Source organism: Trichomonas vaginalis, chromosome II (genome assembly GCF_026262505.1).
Source record: "Trichomonas vaginalis G3 chromosome II, whole genome shotgun sequence".
Lineage (NCBI taxonomy): Eukaryota > Parabasalia > Trichomonadida > Trichomonadidae > Trichomonas > Trichomonas vaginalis.
Genome location: NC_067204.1, coordinates 11749378 through 11763047, shown reverse-complemented (window position 1 = coordinate 11763047; position 13670 = coordinate 11749378). Strand labels below are relative to the sequence as shown.

General features: G+C 32.2%; 4 protein-coding genes across 4 annotated transcripts, besides 5 other annotated features; 3 read left to right on the top strand and 1 right to left on the bottom strand.

The window, feature by feature from the left end:
- Window positions 1-67: 67 nt before the first annotated feature.
- TVAGG3_0528780 (protein of unknown function, DUF4551 family) lies at window positions 68-1465 on the top strand (the record flags this gene model as incomplete). Its single annotated transcript, XM_001583947.1, has 1 exon — window positions 68-1465. One exon carries the CDS (start codon window positions 68-70, stop codon window positions 1463-1465), a length of 1398 nt encoding a protein of 465 aa, XP_001583997.1.
- Window positions 1466-6429: 4964 nt separating this feature from the next.
- Window positions 6430-7272, top strand: TVAGG3_0528760 (ankyrin repeats (many copies)-containing protein; the record flags this gene model as incomplete). The annotated part of the gene is made up of 1 exon (XM_001583943.1): window positions 6430-7272. One exon carries the CDS (start codon window positions 6430-6432, stop codon window positions 7270-7272), a length of 843 nt encoding a protein of 280 aa, XP_001583993.1.
- Window positions 7273-7519: 247 nt separating this feature from the next.
- On the top strand, window positions 7520-7849 carry TVAGG3_0528770 (ankyrin repeat protein family; the record flags this gene model as incomplete). The annotated part of the gene is made up of 1 exon (XM_001583942.1): window positions 7520-7849. One exon carries the CDS (start codon window positions 7520-7522, stop codon window positions 7847-7849), a length of 330 nt encoding a protein of 109 aa, XP_001583992.1.
- Window positions 7850-8666: 817 nt separating this feature from the next.
- Window positions 8667-8789: a mobile genetic element.
- Window positions 8762-8794: a mobile genetic element.
- A 22-nt stretch (window positions 8795-8816) lies between these two features.
- Window positions 8817-8849: a mobile genetic element.
- A 14-nt stretch (window positions 8850-8863) lies between these two features.
- Window positions 8864-8895: a mobile genetic element.
- A 36-nt stretch (window positions 8896-8931) lies between these two features.
- On the bottom strand, window positions 8932-11030 carry TVAGG3_0528710 (protein ubiquitination; the record flags this gene model as incomplete). The annotated part of the gene is made up of 1 exon (XM_001583941.2): window positions 9826-10449. A coding segment is annotated over one exon (624 nt), but the record flags the coding sequence as incomplete, so codon positions are not given.
- Window positions 11031-11281: 251 nt separating this feature from the next.
- Window positions 11282-11309: a mobile genetic element.
- Window positions 11310-13670: the final 2361 nt, after the last annotated feature.

The window sequence follows — 13670 nt, the reverse complement described above, 5'->3', positions numbered from 1 at the left end:
TATCCAATAAAGTATTTTTTTAAATAAAAAAAGTTGTTTTGAATTTTTTTTTTAATTTAAAACAGACATGGATGAAAGTGGCCGTCGTACTCGATGGGGAACACAAATTAAGCAACTTTTTGGTAACGAGTTCTATGACCATGTGATTTACTATGATGTCGTTGGTTGTTCTTTCAAAAATTCCCTACAGTTTATTGTTATCACAGATTTACATTTATATATCTACGATCTTAACGCGAAAGTAGTCCCAGAACCATTCTGCAAGCTATGGGATATCATGGAGATTGATTCAGACCACGAAACACCAGAAACTTTTAGATTATATCCAGAATACAAACCACATAGAATTATTATATGCGTTGATGGCTTATATCACGCTCTTTACACATTCGAAACAGGTACAGACTTATACTGGAGGCTCTCAAACTCAGTTGAAAACGCAAAAAGACATAAGATTGTTCAAAGAGATTCTGGAACAAAAGAACCAGATGAAATCCGACTCATTACTATAGACGGCAAGGAAATATCCTTACATAACTACTATGTTCAGAAATTTAATAAAATTGCATCTCATGTTATTCATGAAACAGTCCATGAATCAAGAATGAAAGCTATGGCAGAGTTAGAAGAGATTTCCAACCAATATTTTGCCATTAGAATCATATTTTTCCAATCTTCTTATCTTGTCCAATATTTAATGGACACATTATCATTCCTGAGTGATTATCATTCAGTACCACCACAAATTACAAGCAGCCGCGTTCAACAAGTCCAATTAATTAAGACCATTTTAGATACTTTTCAATTTTACCTTCGCGGATCAGCATCTGTGCATGATGCACTCAGATTGATATCATTCAACAGCGGAGAACACTTCAAAACGCTTCTTCGCTCATGTTTCAAAGTTGAATATTTCATTATTTCGCAACCAAAGCGCACTAGCTTTTTCATTACCAAAAACACAAACCAGGAGAAGTACATGACAGAACTGCAAGCAGTAGAAATGGCTGTTCCATCTCTTTGCTATCATCTCTATGGTTTATCAAATATTTCTGTTCGAAAAATGTCAAATACTGCTCAAACTCTATTCCAAGCCATTATTACTGAAGAAGCAGATGATATAATAAGAGGAGCATTGCATACCATTGCATTTATGACTGTACAACTCGGATATCTTTTGAAAGAGACACAAGTTAATGATATCATTGCTTATACATTCCATGACCACATTTGGTTCGTAGATTACATGTGTACGAAGTTCCCTGCTGCTGCATTGATGGTAAAGAATGAGTTTGAAGTAGAATTGAACTTCATTTTGACTGAAGAAAGAGTTTCGAAGGAAACTTTCCAACATTTCTTGCTTTACGAGGAATTAATTAAAGTATTAAGACATTTGAAACAAGTCCTGAAGCAAACAGTTCAACCAAGAGGTCTGATGCAAAATCTTCCTGTTCAGTTTAGATAAATATATTGTTTGATTGTTTTTCCATTTGTAAATATATATATTACTGTTTATTTAATTATCATTACATCTAATTTATAAATCTAAAGTTTGATTTAATATCCATATGAATGCATGGCGTGTATTACTGAATGCTAAACATTTTTATTATCATTATTATAAATAGTTGGTTCAAAGCATTACATTCTATTGCCTAATGTAGATAATCATCTTCACATTTGTTTATGTTTATTATTATTTTCAAGTGTCTCAAGAAATCTCATATACCTCAAAATAAATTAAGGGTTGACCGACGTCCATTCAATTTTTGAGAGGGCATTCAAAATTTATTGATATTAAGTATCAAATATCTCGTTATCTATAATTTTTTAAAACATGGTTGTTTTGTTGCATGCTAAGTTCGGTCAATGATAGAAATTGAGTGGAAATTAATCGTCGAGGAAGTACGATTATGTAAAGTAAAAAAATGTTGTGGGATTTTTAATATTATATATTATTTTATAATAAAATTTTTTTGAGTCATTTTAAGAAGCACATATAATTTTTTGAATTTAAAAATTAAAGTAGTGTCAAACGAATTTATCACTTAATTTAATACTCAGATTTCTTAAAATTAATGAAAAAAAGGTTTTCTGAGAACTTTTGAGAATGGTTTTCAAATTCCATTATTGAAAATATATAGGTATTGTATGAAATTCAAACTCTATATTTATTAAAATTCTAAATTTTTAATAAAATAACTTTTCAGAGGAATATGATTTTGAATGGTTGATTAATAAGTATAAAATTGTCTACGATTTTAAGGAGGGAATTGTTCCTTATGAGGTATACATCATAACTATATACCTCATAAGGAACAATTCCCTCTTGATAGCTGGGAAACTTTCTCTGAATAACTTATCATTTGGAGAAAGTTCCCCAGCTATCTATTAGGAACTAAAGGCTATGAGGCACTAATATATAATCAGTGCCTCATAGCCTTTAGTTTCCTATTAAAAACGAGAAAACTTGTTCGAAATGATAAACGATTTCGAACAAGTTTCTCATTTTAAGGAGGGAATTGTTCCTTATGAGGTATACATCATAACTATATACCTCATAAGGAACAATTCCCTCTTGATATCCTGGATATTTTTGAATATATTTTTTTAATTAAAGTTCTCAAAAGTATGATCAAAAGTGATTTTTTTAAAAATATCTCCAATTAATTAACTAATTAAAAGTATTATATTTTTAAAATTAAATAGTTTTTCAATTTTTTTGAAGGAATTGAGATACTTCCCACAACAATAAAATTGAGAGGTTTACATTATGACTGATCTTAGCATGCAACATAACTACAATTTTCGATCATATTTTGAAAATTTAGTCCAAGATATTTTTTTAAATTAAATGAGGCAAAAATCATTTGTATGAAAGTCTTTGTAACAGGCTGTCTTCATGGTGAATGGGATAAGCTCATTGATACGGTTAATGCCCTGATCGAAGATGGTAATAAAATTGAGCTGATTTTGGTAACAGGTGATTGCGAAACATTCCGTAATGAAGAGGATATGAAATCATTTACTGCACCACAAAAGTATCATATATTAGGATCATTTTATAAGATTTATAATGGTGAAAGGTCATTGCCTTGTTTAACAATAATTATTGGTGGCAATCATGAAGCATCAGATTTATTCCATCAACTCCCATTCGGTGGATGGGTTGCTCCAAACTGTTTTTATATAGGTCGTGCTGCTCATGTCATTGTTGGCGATATTTTAATTTCAGGAATAAGTGGATTGTATAAAGAATCTAACTATTATGATCCAGTTAATGAAGAATTCCCACTCAGAAAAATTGGATATGCATTCAGCATATGCTTTCGTGCTTTCTCAGATTTCCAACTCTTTGGTCTTAAAACAACTCAAATTATGCTTTCTCATGATTGGCCATCAAAAATTCCATTGAAATTTGGAGGAAAATACCTTCAAAACAGAAGGCCAGATTTAATTGAATCAGATAAAAAAATCTCTTTGGATTGCCAATGGGTTTGAAGCTTATAGATCATCTCAAACCATCCACTTGGTTTGCATCTCATCATCATATTGTTTTCCGTGCTCAAATTAATCAAAATACGAATTTCCTTGCTCTTCCAAAACCAACGCGCAATGATTGGTTTATAGTTGCTGATGTGGATGGGAAACTCGGTCCTTTGAAATATAGCGGAAGATGGATCCAAATTCTTAAATCTACAGGAAAATTCATGGAAAATCCTTCACTTCTCAAGGAAGACTGGACAAAGCTATGGGCAGATATTGGAGAGCTTCCAGAAATAGACCCTGTAGAACCAGAGCCATATAATGCAAATCCTGTACAAACAACTATCGATTTTTGCAAGAAGCATGAAATTTATTGTCCAAATCCAGAAATAAGACCTCTTATATAAGTAAAAAATAATTGGTAGTATTGATATCTTTAGATTGAAAAATCAAGTGGCCGTTTTTAATACAATTTTCAATCCTCTGTGTAAACTTTTCAATTCTCTTGGATAATTGAACGCTTAGGCCATCATGAAAAAAAAAATAAATAATATCTTCAATCTGTAAAATTAGTACCTAAGGCATTATAAACTAATCTATGAATGGAAAAATTCACGTTTAACATTAAGTTTGTTATTTTCGTGGTAAAATCTTTGAAAATAAAATTTAATTTTTGAATTTATCTAACAATAGATTTATAAATAAAACGAAACAATATTAAATAGATTATATATCTTTGTCCAATTGAAGGAGTTGTATGATTGCGTCATCCAGTGGTGGCTTCAAATCGACGTATTCCTGAGGATTAATTTCAGGATCAGAGTTTCTTCTTTCCCATTTACCAACAACTCTGTCCGCAGTCTTGAAGTTGTTGAGTCTTGATTTGGAACCTTGCATGTATCTGTCGTCATTGTTGATTCTCTCGTAGAAATCATCATCAGACATTCTTCTCTGCTTCCTGACACTTGATGTTGCACATTTTTCAACAATTGTTGCCAATCTGATGTATTCCATCTTCATTGCGTGCAAAGCAATCTTCCAAGTGGTCGTGACATCTTCCAATCTGGCGATTTCATCTTCTGTTTGGATGAACTGTGTTGTGACATCACCCAAATTCTTCTCAATCGCTGCAATTTTCTCTCTTTCTTTTGCGTATTCCGCGCTGAGCATCGTCGTGTTTTGTTTGGTCGATTGGAGATACCATTTCCTTTGTTCCAAAGCTTTTCCTGCTCGAGCGTTTTTGTTCTTTCCGTAGGCAAGTTGCCATTTAGCAAATGCCTCATCAAGAACACGTCGAGCTCTCCACTGTTGGCCGCTTTGGAACAATAAATTGTCCATTTGATGTTGAGCACGTTTTTTGATCGCGTAAATTCTCCATTTCCTGAAAACGGCAACTTTCGGATCTTGTATGTGGCGTTTCCACATCTCAATTGCTTTCATCTTCATCTCCCTGTGCTTCTGTGTCGTATCTTTCCAAGCGATAAAAGTGCCACGTGTCAATTTTTCATCATTTGACTTTCTCTTGTGTCTGAGGATAACTCTGTCTCTGCTGTACGCGTGCCACTTTGTGACTAACGCGCGGACAACAGCCATCCTTTGCTGGTGCTGGCTGCGGAGAGTTTGATGTATCTGTCCCATTTCTCTTTGGTTTTGAGAAATTCTTTCGTTTGACGGACATTTGTGAGCCAGAACTTGAACGTGCGTGTAAGGCAGTGCTTCTTATAGAGAATGGCCGCGTTCCTGTCTGATACAGTCTCGCGCAGGGACTTGGAATGAAATCTTGCGTGCCATGCAATGAAAAAGTTGAACAGAAATGAATGTTGGTTGCGGAGTTCGACATAGGCTGAGACAAGTGGTATGTATTCTTGTGGGGCTTCCCGACCAACTTTCTCTAATTCGGCTTTCATTTTCGGAACCATGGAAGTACGCCACTTGGCCATGGCTTTGCGGGATCTTGGTCCCATAGCTATTTCTTTCCATTGTACTAAAGCGCGCTTATGACGCTTCTCTGTGAGCTTTTGTTGGAGATCTAAAGCTTTTGATTCGTTTCTGTTTGTCTGGTAGGCTTCACGTTCAGCCCATTTGATCCATTGCTTGGATGCATACTTGGAGACTTTAGAAATAGAGCGAAAACGGAATTGCTGAGCTCTGGAATCTGAATACTCCATTTGAGCAAGCCATGAGTTCAAAGAACGATGTGTCTGCTGAAGTTCACGAACTTTGTAATTGTGAATTGCTTCCATAGCTTTTCGTAATGTATTTTTTCGTAATTTTGATCTCCAAAATCGCTGAATTAAAGCAGCTGTATTGTCAAGCATGATTTCTTCTGGAGAAACAAAGCATTTTTTGAGTGCGAAGAGTTGTTGATTTAAGTCGCCGAATTTTCGATTTAAAGATGCAGGAATTGATGGATTATCATTTGCCCAAACAGGATACATTTTGGACTTTTCACGAATAGCAGCAATGCGTAATCTTAATTCATTATATTGTCGTTCATATTCTTGAAATTCGAAAAATTCATCTTGTTTTTCATCTTGTTTAATTGCTCTTGCCGCGTGTCTATTTGGATCACCTGGTTTTCCATCACGAACTGGTACTTGAATACGTCCTTCCTTCGGTAAGATAGGAACATTATATTCAGGTTGTTCGCTTCTGCGTAAGTAAATTGCTTCAACAGTTGGTTTATAGCGTTTATCATTAAGTTGCTGGGCAGTAGGTTTTAGTGGACGTAAACTTTCCCTATAAAATGGATTATCAATAGTTGGAAAATCCATTTTTAGTGTACGTTATTAGTAAAATAAAATGACATGTAAATTGTAAAGTCAAAATAAAAATTTGGAATGAATTGTTTCGAAATTAAGAACAAGAATACTAACTGAAATATAGTGTAGAATTTTTCACGTTTTTTAAAAATTTGTAAAGTATTCAATTTTGTATATTCTAATGAGCGAAGAAATAGTTCAGGATTTTGAATATATTGCAGCTCACTTGGACGATTACATTAACGATGATAAACTTTTTAGTGTGTTAGAAACAGAAGATATCATAAAAATCCTAAAACTTTCACATTTGACAGCAAATGACTTCATTAATCTTCTCAAGCAATCGCCATATACAATTAAGACAAATGATTTATACAAATGTACTAGAAAAACAAATGTTTCTATTCAAAATTTCGAAGAAGTTGTTTCTCTTCTGAAATGTATCAAGAGATACTTGAAACTTGGAATACTTGATGGCGTAATTGATATTTTGAAACGGATACAACATGAGATGTCTGATTCAGCCGAACAAATACAACAACTCCAAACAGACTTACAAACTGTTAAAAATCAAAAACAACAATTCCAAACAGACTTACAAACTGTTAAAAATCAAAAAGAACAATTCCAAACAGAATTACAAACTGTTAAAAATCAAAAACAACAATTCCAAACAGACTTACAAACTGTTAAAAATCAAAAAGAACAACTCCAAACAGAATTACAAACTGTTAAAAATCAAAAAGAACAACTCCAAACAGAATTACAAACTATTAAAAATCAAAAAGAACAACTCCAAACAGAATTACAAACTATTAAAAATCAAAAAGAACAACTCCAAACAGAATTACAAACTATTAAAAATCAAAAAGAACAACTCCAAACAGATTTACAAACGGTTTCAAATCAAAAAGAACAACTCCAAACAGAATTACAAACGGTTTCAAATCAAAAAGAACAAAGTGACAAAGAGATTAAATCACTAAATATCTCAACTCAGTCAAAATACCAATGGAGACAATAATGATATTGAAGAAATACTTAATGCTTTTAATGATTTTAAAAGTGTCTACAATTTTCTTGATCGACTTTCTAATAATGGAAATCAAAAATTAATTTCAAAAACTTGTGAATCAGGGCTATGGAGAAGGACCGATACACAACAATCTCAATATGCTTATAAACAGAATAATGTACTTCATGTAGCATGCGAAAAAGGAAATCCCAGACTTGTTAAATCTCTCATTGAATGTGGTTGTAATAAAGAATCAATGAATGCTGAAAAAAATACACCACTGATTATTGCATCACAAAATAATCGACTTGAACTTGTTAAATATCTTATCTCAGTTGGAGCCGATAAAGAAGCAAAGAATAATTATGGAAATACTCCACTCATTTGTGCATCATTTAGTGGCAATCTTGAAGTTGTTAAATATCTTATCTCAGTTGGAGCTGATAAAGAAGCAGAGGATAATTATGAAAATACTCCACTTCTTTTTGCATCATTAAATGGCAATCTTGAAGTCATTAAATATCTTATCTCTGTTGGTGCTGATAAAGAAGCAAAAGATAAAACTGGAGGAACACCACTCATTTGAGCATCAAAGAATGGTAAACTTGAAAGTGTTAAATATCTCATCTCTGTTGGAGCTGATAAAGAAGCTAAAGATAATTATGGGAATACTCCACTATCTTATGCAAAATCATACGGTCATAATGAAGTTATAAAATATCTTACCTCTATGGGTGCTAATCAAAATGTAACAAATAAATCCAGAGGAATCGCGATCATTATCAAGCCTTTCTAATCTAAATTTAAGATGTACTTACCTTACCTTTGATGTCAATATTTCTAAAGTCGTCAAAAAATTGTTATAAATTGAGTGATTACTGACACAAAACCCCACAATGTCAAAAACTTTGAAAGGCCAAAATTTTTAGTGTCAAAAAGTTTTCAAAATTTAACAGCCATATTAGTAACTATGTAGTAAATATTTTTTTCCAAAAATATTAACTTTTTATCATAGATAATTGTGATATAAAGCTAGAATACCAAGAATTAAAAGAATGTCAAAAATACGGATGTCACAACTCTTGGATTTCAGGTGTGGTCAGTGTACCATGATATATTCTTTCGATGATAAATTACAATAGAATACATACAGGTTTTCATAGAATCCGACCTGCAACTATTGCTTCTTTCGATAGTTACTACATCCATAGTCAAATAGTGGTAAGTGTACACCCTTGAGACGCAAAATCTTTAAATATTCTTGCTTTTATTATTAAGGATGATAAATATCTTTATTATAATAGCAAAAAAGTATAACAATCATACAACGCATTATATAAAGATTTATAATAACTTTTTCCCGACCAAAAAATATTAACATTTTTACCTTAGAAAATTGTGATTTAAGGGTGCACTTACCACTTTCTGACACTCTCTCAAAAAGAGATATACGGGCGCGAAGAGTCATAGAAAATAAAACCTTAAGCAAGAAATTTGAGAGAATGTCAGAAAGTGGTAAGTGCACCCTTAAAGCTTGGATGTCAAAAAATTGAGAGAATGTCAGAAAGTGGTAAGTGAACCCTTAAATATTTTTGAAGCCTTAAGGGTGCACTTACCACTTTCTGACATGCTATGAAAAAAAATTAATATATCTTTATTTTAATAGCAGAAAAGTATAGCAATAATATTAGATACTATATAATGATGTATATTTACTTTCTCCTGACCAAAATATTAACTTTTGACGGTAGAGTATTGGGATATAAAGCTTGCGTGTCAAAAAATTTAGAGAATGTCAGAAAAATGTAAATGCATCCTTAAAATAAAACCTTTAATTGAATTTTAATGCCCGATCAAGGCATTCAATTAACAATAGTGAATTGCCAAGTATCTGTAAATATTACATCGATCTATATAATGCATTATATCTGTTAAAAACGGAAAATGATGAAGAATTAAACAAGATTTACAATATGATCAAAACAGAATTGATTAATTCAAAGAAATATCTTCCAAAACATTATAAATGATATTTTTTGATATCATTCTGTATAATAATGGCTATGCAAAGTCTTATTCATCTCTTGCCAAACCCATATCTGATGAATATAATGTCAAAGTGGTCAGCAATGTCTCAAAGATTTCAAACTATTATTACCCTGTGCTCTGATAAAAAAATTTGAATCAACTAGCGATGTTGTATTTTTAGGTAAATTTCTGATTAGATTACTTGGCTCCAATAGATATTAGATAATTTCTTGTCATACCTTTTGCCACTGAGAGTGCAGTGCTTCCTCCTATAGTCTTTGCTTCTTTATCAGCATCAATAGAGATAAGATATTTGACAACTTCAAGTTGACCATATCTTGATGCATAAATGAGTGGAGTCCATCCAACATTATCCTTTGCTTCTTTATCAGCTCCAACTGAGATAAGATATTTAACAACTTCAAGATGACCATTCTTTGATGCAGAAATGAGTGGAGTTTTTCTATCATTATCCTTTGCTACTTTATCAGCTCCAACTGAGATAAGATATTTAACAACTTCAAGATGACCTTCTCATGATGCATGAATGAGTGGAGTAGATCCATATTTAGACTTTGTTTCTTTATCACAGCCACATTCAATAAGTGATTTGATAAGATTAAGATTTCCTTTTTCACTTGCAATATGAAGTACATTCTTTTCATACTCTGTTGTCTTTTTCCAAAGTCCTTCTTCACAAGCCTTTGAAATCATTTTGCCATTGCTTTTAGAAGAAAGTTCTTCAAAGAATTGGTAAACACTATCAAAATTATGAGATTTCTTAAGTGATGAGATTTTAGTTAAAAGATCTCGTGAATGATTGATGCTTTCTTGTGTTCGATTCTGTTCAATTTGAAATGATTGGATTTGTTCTTGAGGTTTTGTGATTTCCTCTGTAGGATTACGCGTTTCATTATTATTTACCTCTAAAAAATCAATGATACCATCAAATATATTGAATTTCATGTATTTTTTGACTGATTTAAGAATTGAAAAGACCTCGTCGATGTTTTGGATTGTAACCTTCGCATTTCGTGTACATCTATATAATTTGTTGGCACTGATAGTTGGTGATGATTGTTTGAGAAGAGAAACGAACTGAGTTGTAGTTAATTTGGAATATCTCATGATTTTTTTGATGTCTTCGAGATCGAATGTATCAAAAAGATTTTCATTTCGAATGTAATCATCGATGTGAGCACCAATGTATTCGAAATCCAGAGTAAGACCTTGACTCATTTTAAAAATTTTGTAACTTTACAAAAAATCTGAAAAATATCAGAAATCGAAATTTTGCTCACAATTAAAGAATATAACTTAAGATGGCTGTATCCGGTTGATAAATTCAAAATCTGGGAAAAGTCCCTCCGAAATAAAAAATCTCCTAAAAAATTTCGGGCTTCCAGAGGCAGAACTAGCCCCTCCACCATATGGCCATCTCTGTCCATGAACGGCACAAGTTAAAACCATCTAATATGAATTTTGCCCTATATTAGTTTTTCCTTTTTCTTTCTTTTCCACCTTTTTCCTTTTATTTTCCTCTCCCCATTCTGCTTTTTTATTTATTTGTTTATTACTTCTTGATATTATGATTTTTTTTTCAAAATAATCAAAAACTTTACTTGAAGATTACAGTAGATAAAAATTTATTATTGAATTTGTTATCGATTGATCATGTTTTTTTTGAAATTAATTTATTATCCAGATTTAGAGAAGTAACAAAAGATCGAAATTAATATGTATGCTTCCTTTAGAAGCATCAGTCGAAAGGTTATCCCTCTTTTTAAAGTATAAGTTTATCTAACGACTGGCGTGAAGCATATTGTAAAACAAAATTTAAACTCGCTCGCTCAATTTTTTTGACATCGCTAACTTTACGTCTCAATTGATTATGCGAAAAGATGATATTAAAAAACCACTGTGTAATAACGGATGCAGCTATTATGGCGTTTTACTATTAAAACAAGGATTTGTTGATTTTGTAAGAGCTTGTCAAAAAGTGGTAAGTGCACCATTAAATATTCTTAAAATAAAAACAATTTTACTTATATACAAAGAAAAATATATATATATTCTAATTCCAATCAGGTTTGAAAAACTCAAAATTAGGTAGTTCCAAATTTTGTTTCTTGACTTCCTTATTTGTCACAGCGTAGTATTCCTGTATCCAGAGTGCTATCTTTCCGATATTTACTGGCAAAAGAGTTGCCAAAACCCTCGGAAAAGCTTCCATCATCGATGTCATTGTGATGTCAGTCATTAGCAAGTAACTATCGAAAGAAGCAATCAAAACAGCAGTGATAAAGTACAAAAGGAATCTGTCTGGTTCTTCACAAGCGTTAAACTGCATCCATGTTGTCCAAATGTCATCAAATGACCTCTTAAACAAAAGGACAAAATCAGAAAAACACCAAAGTAAACCTTGTAAGTTGTGTCTTCTTAGCCAAATCGAACACAATGGTGATACTTTGTTCAATATCTCTTCAACTTGTTCAGCAATATGACCGCAATGACCTGTTACGTTCTCCAACAACTTAATTTGTTGAGTATTTATGAGCATTGACTCGTAACACCAGAAGATCATGGGCTTAATCGGTTCGTAATCAAGCGTATTCCCATCTTTATCGAGTGGTGTCCCGTCATCGCCCCATTTCGGAATAAATGTGGTAATAAATGGAACAAATAAGTCGTTCATGCCCTGCAAATAGGAAATGGGAGGGTTGTATACGGCATACATCTTAAGAAAATCACTAAGGATTAACAATCCGGGACTGTTATCGTTCTTAAAAGCTGGATTTAAACGATCAGTACGGGCAACATCATGATCTATGACTCTGAATGTGGAGAATAGCTTACTGTTGCCATCTATTTGCGGTTGCTGTATTAATTTGACTTGTTCTTGCAAAGAATAAAATTCTTTGGTTAATTTTTTGTAAATTTCTTCTCTTTCTTGCTTTGTACTATCAAGGGGATAGACGTTCATGGCAAATGGAATCAATTCGGGTAATAAATCTTGGTCTTTGTTGCTATGGAATAATCGAAGTTTAAATTCTGAAGGATTTTTAAGTTTTCCTGCAGAATCGAAGGCTTCTGCATAGCTCTCTTTCGTAATATCCGCGTAAACAGGTATATTATTGATGTAATCGTTAATTTTTTCGATAACTCGCAAATGTACTGCTCTTGCTGCGGTATTGATAGGAAATGCAGGGTCTGATGGTATTGCATGGCTTGCATCTAGATGAATCATTAGTTTTTCAAAGAATTTTAATACATTATTCCACAATTCTTCGAGATTTTTAAATAATCTGTCATTTAGTTGGATATGAGCAGGAATAAATGCGTATGTTCCATAGTGTGCACCTTTGTAAAACTCTAACGAGTACCTGGATGACACAGAAGGGACTGCAATGCCATTTAATAGTAATTGTTCAATTAAAATCGTTAATGGTATCAATTCTGTTTCAGTTATTTGGAATGTTCTGAATAATTTGTTATTATTGATATTAATTTTGATGCTGTAAGGATTTTCTGAAAATTCAAATCTTCCAAGTTTTGAACAATCGAAGCAAAATGGCTCAAATAGTGTCCAATTATCTCCTTCTTTGATTTTTTCATAATCAAATACTGCTGTGATATTCTGTGTTGAAGTTCCATCTAATGGAGTCCAATAAAGATAGAAATTTTGATTATATCCAACTGAGGCAAGAGTTCCTTGCACATTGGTTCCATTTGAGTCAATCTCAGTAAAATATTCTGTTGCATGCTAAGTTCGGTCAATGATAGAAATTGAGTGGAAATTAATCGTCGAGGAAGTACGATTATGTAAAGTAAAAAAATGTTGTGGGATTTTTAATATTATATATTATTTTATAATAAAATTTTTTGAGTCATTTTAAGAAGCACATATAATTTTTTGAATTTAAAAATTAAAGTAGTGTCAAACGAATTTATCACTTAATTTAATACTCAGATTTCTTAAAATTAATGAAAAAAAGGTTTTCTGAGAACTTTTGAGAATGGTTTTCAAATTCCATTATTGAAAATATATAGGTATTGTATGAAATTCAAACTCTATATTTATTAAAATTCTAAATTTTTAATAAAATAACTTTTCAGAGGAATATGATTTTGAATGGTTGATTAATAAGTATAAAAATGTCTACGATTTTAAGGAGGGAATTGTTCCTTATGAGGTATACATCATAACTATATACCTCATAAGGAACAATTCCCTCTTGATAGCTGGGAAACTTTCTCTGAATAACTTATCATTTGGAGAAAGTTCCCCAGCTATCTATTAGGAACTAAAGGCTATGAGGCACTAATATATAATCAGTGCCTCATAGCCTTTAGTTTCCTATTAAAACGAGAAAACTTGT